The sequence below is a fragment of the Fringilla coelebs genome, assembly GCF_963513975.1.
Source record: "Fringilla coelebs genome assembly, chromosome: 19".
In the NCBI taxonomy this organism is placed as follows: domain Eukaryota; kingdom Metazoa; phylum Chordata; class Aves; order Passeriformes; family Fringillidae; genus Fringilla; species Fringilla coelebs.
In genome coordinates, this window is record NC_140045.1 from 2,387,576 (window position 1) to 2,399,846 (window position 12,271).

The 12,271-nt window shown below is 46.5% G+C and overlaps 1 protein-coding gene across 3 annotated transcripts in view; it reads left to right on the plus strand.

Annotated features, from left to right (window-relative positions):
* The window catches only part of ABCA5 (ATP binding cassette subfamily A member 5), a 47,144-nt gene that overhangs the window by 21,058 nt on the left and 13,815 nt on the right, over positions 1–12,271 (plus strand). For all 3 annotated transcript variants that reach the window (XM_084218707.1, XM_084218708.1, XM_084218709.1), the window contains 11 exons: positions 1,326–1,384; positions 1,710–1,820; positions 2,846–3,021; positions 3,396–3,515; positions 4,686–4,824; positions 4,942–5,032; positions 5,712–5,851; positions 7,259–7,378; positions 9,616–9,817; positions 10,036–10,205; positions 11,292–11,425. In XM_084218707.1, the coding sequence (XP_084074833.1) occupies positions 1,326–1,384; positions 1,710–1,820; positions 2,846–3,021; positions 3,396–3,515; positions 4,686–4,824; positions 4,942–5,032; positions 5,712–5,851; positions 7,259–7,378; positions 9,616–9,817; positions 10,036–10,205; positions 11,292–11,425 (1,462 nt within the window). The remainder of the gene's footprint in view (positions 1–1,325; positions 1,385–1,709; positions 1,821–2,845; positions 3,022–3,395; positions 3,516–4,685; positions 4,825–4,941; positions 5,033–5,711; positions 5,852–7,258; positions 7,379–9,615; positions 9,818–10,035; positions 10,206–11,291; positions 11,426–12,271) is intronic.

The window sequence follows — 12,271 nt, forward strand, 5'->3', positions numbered from 1 at the left end:
GAGACACGCTGGTTTATTTCAGTAGTGAAAGGTATTTTTGCTATCTACAGGTTCAGGGGTCCAGTTTTGGTGCTGATGTTCCCCTGAGAACATGGGGGTTTTGTTGCATTATTCACCCACCCAGGACCCTTCCCACATCACCCCTCCCCCAGCTCCAGCAGTTTCACTCAGTCTTTCCATCTTTCCATCTGCAAGTTTTTCTTGCTTTCAAGTTCATTCTCTTCCCCATTACTCCATAATCCACTCACCCTCCTCTTTTTCAGGGTGATGAGGCTTCCAAAATCCATCCTTCATTTGGTGCCCCCAGATAAACTGGCTGTTCTTTTCATTTGGAAAACCAGCAGGGCTGGAAGGAAGGCTTTTACCTCTCTTGAGAAGTAGAATACTTCCTATTTATAGATATAAGAATACTTGCTATTATATATATATATAAAAATATATTTATATATATAAAATACTTGCTATTATATATATATATATAATATATATACTTTTTTATATAATATATCTTTTATATATATAAAATACTTGCTATTATATATAATATATATCTCATATATATATATAAAATATGTGCTATTTATATATATAAGAATACTTGCTATTATAGATATTTATATATATAAAATACTTGCTATTATTTATATATAATATATATACTTTTTTACATATAATATATCTTTTACATATATAAAAAATACTTGCTATTATATATATAATACATATCATATATATATATAAAATACCTGCTATTTGTATAGATAAGAATACTTGCTATTATATATATATATAATATATATCTCATATATATATATAAATACTTGCTATTTCTATATCTAAAATACTTGCTATTTATATATATAAAATGCTTGCTATTATATGTATAAAAGCATTTACCTGATTTTGATCAAGAGCTGTCACATCTTTGGAGTCCCTTCTGCTGTCCCCTCCTTTCCATGTCGTGTCTCTGGACTCTGCTGTTGTGTTGTGCAGCTGCTGGGGAGTATCCATTCCCTTTCCTAGCTTGGGAAGCCTCTAGGGCATTGTTCCACCGTGTGAAAGAGACTCAGATTTGTAATAATTCAGTTTATCATCACAGGAAATACCTTAGAAGGTGACCAGGAGAAGCTTTCTGATGCCAGGTTGGAGATGGGCAAGGTTTTGGGAGGACCTGTCCTGTCTCTTGACTTGCCTCAATCAGTTTTTAACACATCTGGTGCCACTTCAGTCAGGCTGGCTTGTTGTGATTGTTGCTGAGTGCTGATGACTGAAAATGCCAGGTAAAGGTGCTGAAATAGCTCATGCCATGACGTGTCTTCTTTCAGGATCAGCTGTGTCCAGAAGACATTCAGGAAAAAGGGGGAAACCGTGGAGGCTCTCAGAAGTAAGAACATTTCAGCTTTTTAGCTGCTGGGGGGTGCAGGGGAGCAGCAGCTGAGCTGCTGAGTGATCTTTTGGGTTTCAGTTCAGGCTGGTTTGGGTTTCTTTGGGAGGGGTGGGGCCCTGGAGCAGGAATGCCAGATGTGCTAGTGCATGTCACCTCCTTTCCCGGGCTGGCTGTGAGACGTGGCCACCCCAGGGCAGTGGGACCGTGCCAGGCCAGTCCTGTGCCCCAGGCAGAGTGAATGTGAGCGCTGGGATTGCTCCAGGAGCTGCCTGGGGGGCCAGGACCCCTCCCTGACACCTCCTCTCGCTGTGCCCTGGAGCAGATTTGTCCTTTGACATCTATGAGGGGCAGATCACGGCGCTGCTGGGCCACAGCGGCACCGGGAAGACGACGCTGATGAACATCCTGTGCGGGCTGTGCCCTCCCTCGGATGGTGAGTGCTCCACAGCCAGGCCTGGGAACCCTGGGGGTGGTCCAGGAGGCACCAGAATTTCCTTGGATAACATCTGAAAGAGCCCATTTGCAATTCCTGTCCACGCAGGGCTGTAAAAGCCTCTCTGCTGATTGCTGCTCCCAGTGGAGAGTTCCCAGCTGTGCTGGTTTGAACAGCCAGGGGTCTGCTGAGGAAGGCAGGAGCCCCCCCTGAAATGGAAAATGCAAACCCCTCCCTCCAAATTATGATAATTTTGAAATTAAGGGCTCATGGGAATAGGAATAACAGTTCTTTACTAGGGAAATTAAAAATACAAATGCAATAGTACAAAAAAAAGAAAACAAACCCCTGCCAGAGTCAGAGCAGTCGCTGTCCCCTGTGTGTCAGGGTGGGGGCACAGCCCCATCCCAGGGGGGCTCAGCCCTCCTGCAGTGCCAGCTGTGGCTCTGCTGCAGCAGGATCTTGCACAAGGGGGGAGTTTTCCTCTGCAGCTCCAGGGCTGCTGGAGATGGGCCTGCTCTCCCTCTGGGAATGCAGGGCAGGAGAAAGCTGCTCCTCTGGGAATGCAGGGGGCAAAGGCTGCTGGGGTGTCCCAACCCTCAGATTGTATCCAGGTAGGAATGCTTGGCTCCTGCCCTGGGCGGAGCATCTCCCCATGGGATGGTGGAATTTGATCAGCCCTGCAGGGACACTCACTGGCCATGGACAGAAGATAATTAATAATCAATGGCCCATGGACAGAAGATAATTAATGATCAATGGCCCATGGACAGAAGATAATTAATGATCAATGGCCCATGAACAGCAGAGATCTCCTGGAGGGAGGATTGGTTTTGGGAGAGATAAAGAATCCTGCCCCATGAAGAGCAGAGAGCTGCCCTAGCTCTGGCAGATGGGGACAGAACACACACCCCTGCCACACCTTCCAACCTGAGCCACCAGCCCATGGCAGGGGGCTGGAATGAGGTGAGCTTTAACCCACTCCAGCCCAAACCACTGCACGATTTTCTGCTCATTTCCTTCAGGGTTTGTGTCAGTCTATGGGCACAGGGTGTCTGAGATCGACGAGATGCTGGAGGTGCGGCAGATCGCGGGCGTGTGCCCCCAGGCCGACATCCACTTTGACATCCTGACTGTGGAGGAGAACCTCTCCATCTTTGCTGCCATCAAGGGCATCCCCCAGAACGATTTGATACAAGAGGTAACTCACCTGGCCACAGGTGCTGTCTTATGTGAACGTTTTTAACCTGTAAATCAAAATATTCTTGCAGGGTTTTCCTCTTGCAGGGAAATATTCCTGTGTGGTACAATGGGCAGAGAGGTACAGGCAAATATTTAGACAAGGATAAACCTTTAATTTTTCTGAAGGTTAAAATGCCCATGAAATGTTTTAAATCTGGCATTTAGGTTCAATTATAGACACCATTAAACTTTGTGTGTAGGTTGTGCAGTTCAGATACAGAACACTGGGAACCAGCTGCAGTTAATTTGAATGTTAGTTGTTAACAATCTGGTTTTAAAAAATTACAGGTTTTTTTTTTTTTTTAACAAAAATATATTTCTTGTGTTTTCAAGGTGCAAAAGGTGCTGCTGGATTTGGAGATGCAGCCCATCAGGGACAATCAAGCCAAAAAATTAAGTGGGGGGCAGAAGAGGAGGCTGTCAGTGGGAGTTGCTGTTCTTGGGAACCCCAAGGTGAGAGGGATGGAATTATTCTCAGCTTGGTCTTGCTGATCCATAGAAGGCTTGGTCTCCCTTGTCAAAACCAACTAATGTGCAAAATGCAGAAATTGTTCCTTTGAGCACCTCTTTTCCTTCATTTGTGGTTTAATTACAATCATTGCAATCTCTCAGCCTTTGTGCTTGAGGCTCAGGTGATGCAGCAGCCTTGGGTTTGATCTCTTTGGCAAATCAATAGTGTGGCAAGGTCTGTGTGTAATTTCTGGCAGGTAGCATTTTTCCCCCAGCAGTGAAATTGTTGGATGCTTTCCTTCCAGAGGCATCCAGGAGCTGGGAGCAGGAGCAGAGCCACAGAGCTCTTTTGTGTTGCAGCTCTGTAATTTCTGGCCTGTGAGGAGGGGGACTGCTTTGAGATCTGTGGTTAAAATGGTGTGTGTGACACTTGCTGGGGTTTTCAAAGCAGGTGTGTGCATTTAACCACCCCTCAGTACAAAGAGTGAATCCATGGCTAAGTTGTGATTCTGCTACTTAATTCTGTTGGAAGCAGAATAAAGCAGGCTGTGGCATTAATTTATCACAGGATTTTTCCATTTGTCACAAGGGAGATGGATGTATTCAGAGCACAGTGACAAAAGCTGCCTTGTTGGTCTGGGCTGTTTCCTATTTTACAGGAATTAACTGGCAGCTTTCAAACAAACCCTTCTGGGTGTGCTGGGGTGTAGCAGATATTTTTTTCTCAGGCATTGAAGAGGAATGATGAGGAGGACTCCATCTTATCAGAAGGCTAATTAATTACTTTATGATACTATATTATTCTATACTATATTATGTTATATGTAAACTGAATCTGCCAAGCACTCAACTCAAACTGCTCAGAATCTCGTGACTGTCAGCCCACGGTCCTGACACACACACCTGGATTAATTGGCCAGTGAATCACAACACTCACACCAGAATCATTATCAATTCCCTTCAGGTAAACAATCTTCCACGGTGCATTCCCCTTGTGAACAACTCAGGAGCAGTAAATGAGATAAGAATTGGTTTTTCCTGTCTCTGAGGTTCAGAGAACGTGAAACCCAGAAACATTCTTGGGAAGGATTGTGCCTTGCTTTTCTCTGGCTACCCTGGGGAGGGATTGCTGGGCTCAGGGGCTCTGAGCAGCCCTGGTGGTTTTGCCCCCAGGTTTTGCTGCTGGATGAGCCCACGGCGGGGATGGATCCCTGCTCCCGCCACATCGTCTGGAACCTTCTGAGGAGCAGGAAAGCCAACCGTGTGACTGTGTTCAGCACCCACTTCATGGACGAGGCTGACATCCTGGCTGGTGAGCCCTGCCCCAGCCCAGCTCCAGCCCCCAGCCCTGGGGTACCACTGGTGTGCAGCCCACAGGGGGATTTGGGAGGAAAATGTCGATTTTCCGCTTCCTGACTTCCCTTTCCAGACCGTAAAGCTGTGATTTCCCAAGGGATGCTGAAATGCCTCGGCTCTTCTCTCTTCCTCAAGAGCAAGTGGGGCATTGGCTACCGCCTGAGGTAATTCTGTGCCCAGTTTTGTACCTCTTAGAGACCATCACGTGTCTCTTTTTTTACTGTTTTATGTTGGAATCTCTAAGAAAGCACCGCCCAAAAAGATCCTTTTATCCTTGAATTGATCCCTTGTGCAGGCTGATCCTTTTATCCTTGAATTGATCCCTGAGCAGAGGCTGGGCAGAGTCCCAGAATAAAGCAGGGATTGATTCCAAGGATCTCCCCCATGGATCCACCTTGGGCAGCACCAGAGCCCAGCCAGGGCTGCACCCAAGATGACCCAAAATGGCCCCAAAATGCCCGGCCGGGCACGGGGTCTCTCCCTGGGATCAGCTCTGCTCCATTTGCACCTTGCAGTTCATTGTCCCATCCCAGCTTTAGCCCCTGCAGCCCCACCCTGCTTGTTTTTCTCTCTCCAGCCCACGGGGTTTGTGCTCCTGGGCTGGCATTGGGATCATTTGTCCTTGGTGCCCAGCTGGAGCAGGAATTGTTTTGTGTCCCTGCTCTGTGCACAGAGAGCTCACCAACATTTGATGTGAAGCTCAGAACTACCCCCTAAAGAATCTACAAATCAGAAAATCTGAAAAACAGAATCTGAAAAACAGGAAATCCAAATCAGAATGGTTTGGTGCAGTGTCAGGAGCAGGCCAAGCTCTAAACCCCAATTCCTGCTGTGTTTTTCCAGCATGCACATTGATGCCTACTGCAACACAGAGGCCACCACGTCTCTGATCAGGCAGCACATCCCTGCAGCCAGCCTGATCCAGCAGAACGATGAGCAGCTGGTGTACACCCTCCCTCTCAAGGACATGGACAAGTTTGCAGGTATTTGTGGGGTTTTGTGTCCCAGGGATCAGGGATTGCAGCAGGGGAGGTTTATTAAGCTTGGCTTTAGCTTGATGTTCTTGATGAAGTGTCAGTTGTGGCTTGATGTTTTTATATTTTATTATTTGGTGGGCAGTCAGGGAGGGGAGGTGAGGGAGGGTTTTGTCACCTCTTCCAGTGAGGTGTCAGGGTTGTGGGTGCCCAGCAGCAAGGGCTGGGGAGATGCCTCTGTGGTGAGGAGCCCCTTCCACCTGAGCATCCCCTGGTCCTGCAGCATCACCATCCTCTTGCAGAGGGTCCAAAGAGCAGGGCTGGCCTGCAGCAAGAAGCAGGAAAGCCCCAAATCCTACAAAAATCCTTTGAAAACCTTACAAAAACCCTAAAAACTCTTGTGAACTGCAAAGAGCATCGTGTGACTGCCTTGAAATTCCATGGAGAGAGGGAGCAGAGGGGAGGATTTCACTAGATGGCAGCAATTACCTGAGCAGTCCTGGGCAGGGCTCCTTGCTCTCCTCCCAGAAATAAACGCAATAAATCCCGTGTGGGAAGCCAAGGGAGCATCAGTATTGATGGGAACATGCAGCTGGTATTCCATAAAGGTTTTTTTCCCCCTTTTGCATTGGGGTTAATGATTTATGAGCTTTGCAAAAAGGCTGAGATTGAATTGGGGACACACCTTGTCAGCTGGGACAGGAGAAGCTGTGGAGGAATGAGGAGCATTGTCAAATATCCAAGTGCTCCTCCCATTTTATACATTTGAATTTCTCCTTCAGCCTCACCTTGCCTCTGAAGCTCCTTTGTTTGAAGTCCTGATTTCATAGGATTGACAAAAACCCAGTAACATTTTTCACCCCAAGGGTGCTGTGAAGTTCTCCCACTCTGAACCTCACAGTGGTCTTCAAGCTCTGTGCCCTGTCCAGCATCTCCTGCCTGGTTAGCCTGGCCTTAAACACCTGGGAATTCATTTCTATATATATATATTTATAGATTTATAGATATGAAATGACTATTAATTCTTTTTAGAGTTACAAAATGACTCAGAGGTTTTATGGGTGAGCCCCTTTGTGCCTGGGCAGGGATTTAGGTGGGATGAGCTCTCCTGGGTACGATTTTTCCAGGAGAGCTCACCTTGCACCTGCCCTGAGGACACTTGGAGCCCAGCAGCTTCAGGATGCTGAGCCAGCTTTCAGAAGCAGCACAGCTTCAGCAAAACCACATTTCCTGCCCACAGAGGCTGAAATTCCGTGCTGCAAGGAGCCTGTCCCACCTTGGCTCTCAAACCACGACCTTCTGGCTTATTGGCTGTTCCCACATTCCTGATTTTCCCGGCCAGCAGGAGGTTTAGGGGTGTGCCTGAGGTGCTCTGGCAGGGCTGGAGCAGAGTTTCAGAGCTGCCTCTGTCCCTAGGTTTGTTCTCTGACCTGGACACCCATTCCCACCTGGGGGTCATCACCTATGGCGTGTCCATGACCACGCTGGAGGACGTTTACCTGAAGCTGGAGGTGGAGGCAGAGATTGACCAAGCAGGTGGGAAGGAGCAGGGCTGTTCCTGCAGCTCTGCTTTGCTCTCAGCTCCTGTGGGATTGGCACTGCCAGGAGGGAGCAGGGCAAACATCCCTCCAGCATCTGGGCATCCTTTGGTTCCCACAACCTTCCAGGCTCTTGAAATGTTCAATATTCAATATTCAGTATTCAATATTGTATATTCAATATTCAATATTGTATAGTCAATATTTTATATTCAGTAGGAAGCAGAAAAGCCCCAAATCCTACAAAAAACCTTACAAAAACCCTACAAACCCTTGTGAACCGCAAAGAGCATCGTGTGACTGCCTTGAAATTCCAATGATTCAATATTCAATTACAAAATACTACTTAAACTCATGAAGAAGAATGTAAAGAAGCACTAGCTTCTGCTTTAAAACTTTTATTTTGTTTTATATATAACTATATTTTTATACATGATAAATAATATGTATTATATATTACTATATTACTTTATATATTTTAATTATATATTTTATGTAATATATAGCTTTATATATAATGTTTATATATGTAATTATAATTATATATTTTATATAATATTTATATATTACTACATCTTATTTTACTTATATATTACTATATCTTATTTTATATATTACTATATCTTTCTATATGTAGCATATAATACATATTACTATATATTACTAGAAAGCTATATATATTACATATTGTATATATATATACAGTGTGTATATATATATACACACTATATATATACACACACTATATATATATAGTGTATATGTATAATATATATACACACTATATATATTATATATTAATTTTTATATATATTATTATATTTTAAAACCCCACACTCTTAAGTTTTTTGCTCTGTGATTTCACACACTTCTAATTAAACTACACACTCATAATCTTAATGCTATTAATTAATTTTGGAAGCCTTCTCCACAGCCTCAGGTGAAATGCAGTGTTCTCCTGGAGCTCAGTGCCTGCCAGCACAGAAAGTTTTAAAATTCTCAGCAGCCAGGACTCCAGCACAGGAAAAGGCAGAGAATTGGCTGGGGAGCATCCAGGGGAAAAGCTTTTTACTGATGAATTTTTCATCCAGCCAGCTCACATCTGACTGCTTGGCTTTACAGTTTACCTGCCTTTTAAAATGCCCTTTATTTTCCTGATGGAGTTTTATTTTAAGAAAATGTGCAGGGTAAAATTAATTTTTAACTTTTTGTGTGAACAGTAGCTGCACTTAGGGCTGAAACAGCTCGGCTTGTCTCACTTTAAATTAACTTTCAGTCCAAATGATGGGATGGGATGGGGAGGGGATTGGGATGGGATGGGATTGGGATGGGATGGGATGGGATGAGCATTGAATGGGGGTTTGATGGGATGGAATGGAATGGGGATGGGGGTTTGATGGATTGGGATTGGGATGGGATGGGGAGGGGATTGGGGTCAGTGGGATGGGATAGGATTAGGATGGGATAGAATTGGGATGGGGATGGGGGGATGGGGTGGGGGTTTGATGGGATAGGATGGGATGAGCATGGGATGGGGTTTGATGGGATGGGATGGAATGGGATGGGGATGGGATGGAATGGGGAGGGGATTGGGGTGGAGTGGGATGGGATAGGGATGGGGTAGAATGGGATGGGGATGGGATGAGCATAGGATGGGGGTTTGATGGATTGGGATGGGACAAATTGGGATGGGGATGGGATTGGGATGGCTGGAATGGGGAGGGGATTGGGGTGGAGTGGGATGGGATGGAATTGGGATGGGATGGGTTTTGGTTGGGATTGGGATGGGGATTGGGACTGGGATGGCTGGAATGGGATGGGATGTTTATAGGATTGGGATGGCGATAGGATTGGGATTGGGATGGGACAAGATTGGGATGGGATGAGGATGGAGTGGGATGGGATAGGATTGGGATGGGATTGGGATGGGGAATGGGGATAGGATTGGGATTTGGATGGATTGGGATGGGGATGGAGTGGGATAGGACAGGATTGGGATGGAATTGAGATGGGGGTAGGATTGGGATGGGATGGAGATAGAATGGGATTGAGATGGGGATAGGATTGGATGGAGATGGAATGGGATTAGGATGGGATGGGATGGGGATAGGATTAAGATGGGGATGGGATGGGTGAGGTGGCTTCTACAACAGGAAGAGCACAGAGTCTCTGGCCCCTGGCTCCCCCATGTCCCCCCAGCTGTCACAGCATCACCTCCCTGGTCTCCTGTTCCAGACTACAGCGTGTTCCACTCGCAGCAAGCCCAGGAGGAGGTGGACACCAAGTCCCTGGATGACATGGAGCAGAGCCTGCTGATGCTCTCCGAGGCCAAGGCACCAGCCATGAGCAGCTCAGCCCTGTGGAAGAAGCAGGTTTCCACCATAGCCAGAGTGCACTTCCTCAGCCTGAAACGGGAGAACAAATGTGTCAGAGTTATGTGAGTACTGGGGCTCCTCTTCTCTGTGGGAGTCCCAAACCTGCCTGGATGGCACCAGGGAAAGCACATCCTGTCCTTCATTTAAAAAATAGCTGTAATTTCTGTCCATAAATGGTTTTTTGGGGGGGTGAGGGAGATGTTTCTTGTAACAGCATGCACATAAAACTGGGTTGGCTTTCACTGAATTGTAACAAACCCCAAACTTTTATTTCTTTCAGGTTGTTGCTTTTCCTCATTTTCCTTGTAGTTCAGATTTTGTTGTTTTTCATACACCACATCATCAAAAATGCTGTAGCTGCTATCAAACTCTCCCCAGATTTGTACTTGCTGAAGCCTGGAGAGAACTATCACAAGTACAGGAGTCGGCTGCTGCTGCAGAACTCCACAGGTAGGGCAGCAGCTCCTGCCTCCACCTCTCTCCTTCTCCCAGGTTTTGGGGTTGGGAATGAACTTTTCCCTTGGAATTAACCCAGATGAAGAGTTTGCAGGTGCCCAGGGGTGGTAAAGTGTCAGTTTGTGCCATGGGGTTTGGTTTGGAGATCCTCCTCCCATCTCCAAGACCTTGTTCTTGCTGTGTCAGAAGATGGTTCAGGTGAGAGAAGTGGCCAGAAACACTGAGATAAATCAATGTGAAAATCCTGCTGGAAATCATCTGGGAAAATCCCTTTTTGTTTCAACTGGGGATGTTTTAAAAGTGCCCAGCAGGAACGCAGGCAGTAAAAACCAGCAGCTGTCTGAGCTGTGCATGGATAATTCTGTGTAAAATACTCCAGGCTGCTGATGGGGAGGGATTTAAAAGACAGGGAGATGTGGCACTCAGGGATGTGGCTTAGGGGTGTGGAGTGGCTGAATTTCAGAATTCACAGAACTCACAGAATCACAGAATCACACAAGGTTGGAAGAGACTTCCAAGATCGTCGAGTCCAGCCCAGCCCCAACCCCTCACCCAAACCCTGGCCCCCAGTGCCACATCCAGGCTTTGTTAAACACACCCAGGGATGGGGACTCCACCACCTCCAGGGCAGAACATTCCAGAACTTTATCCCCCTTTCTGTAAAACACTTTTCCCTGCTATCCAGCATGTATTTCCCTTGGTGCAGCTCAGGCTGTGTGCTCTGGTTGTGTCAGTGCTGCTGCAGACAGAGCCCAGTCCCAGCTGAGCACAGGCACCTTTCAGGGAGTTTAGAGAGTGATAAGCTCAACTTTGAGTCTCCTTTTCTCCAGGCTGAGCCCCCCCAGCTCCCTCAAGGGTTCCTCTCAGGGTTTGTGCTCCCAGCCCCTCTCCAGCCTCGCTGTCCCCTCTGATCATGCTCCAGGTCATCAGTATCCCTCCCAAACTGAGAGCCAGAACAGGACACAGCACTCAGGGTGTGCCCTCACCAGGGCTGAGCAAGGGGAGAAATGGATTTGTTGGTTTGGTGATGCTGAAGGTCTCTCCCAGTTTAAATGATTCCCTGCTGTTTTCTGTCCCCAGAGTCGGATATCAGTGACATTGTGCACTCCCTGGGGAGCATGAACATCCTCTGGGAGATGTTCAATGACAGTGATTATGTCTCAGTGGCACCTCACAGTGCAGCTCTGAACGTGTTTGCCCTGCAGTCCAGGCAGGTAAGGCACACACCCTGGCTGGGCTGTGCCCAGAGGGCAGCTCCTGGGGCTGCTGTGTGAAATTCTCACCTAAAAAGCAGCTCTGGAGTCATGGGATCAAATAACATCATATAATGTTGCTTATACAAGAGGCTGCAAAGAGGAGAATATTAGAAAAATAAATGTTCTCCCATAATTATAATTATATAATTAAAATTGCAGTAAGCCAATCAAACTTCAATCCCCTTTTCTTCCCCACAAGGACACAGAAAGTCAGGAGAAATATTCCACTTCACAGGACACCTGGCAGAGGAATGTTTTATGATTTTTTGTTTTAATTTCTACTGACTGAATTACAGTTTGACAGAGATATAATCCCATGGTGCTCTCCTGTGTAAAGAAAAATCAGTTTCTTGGGCTGTACCTGTTCACAGTGACAGGAAGATCTGAACTTTGGGATCATATTTAATCCCCAGCAGGGGAACTGCTTTACACTGTGCCAGCTCTGGCTCTTGTCCCCATCTTCACTCCCTGCCAGCAGTGGGACAGGGCAGCTCTGCAATCTTTGCCTGTCTGGTTTTAACCATGAGCAGGATCATCCCTCGTGTGTTCTGCTTCCCAGACTGGAATTGTCTGGAGTGCCATTTGTCAGAGCCTCACTGCTCCTGAAACATGCTGGGAATTTATTCCCAGGGGTTTCCTCTGTGAGAGCAGGACTGATTTCCTGAATTTCCTGATTTCCTGTGTGTGCTGAGCACCCTGAGGAGCCCAGAGCTCCCTGCAAGGCACTTGGTGATGCAAAGATTTATCCCAGTGCTCAGGTTTAATAAAGGAGAGCCCTCTCAGGGCAGAGGGATTAACACAGCA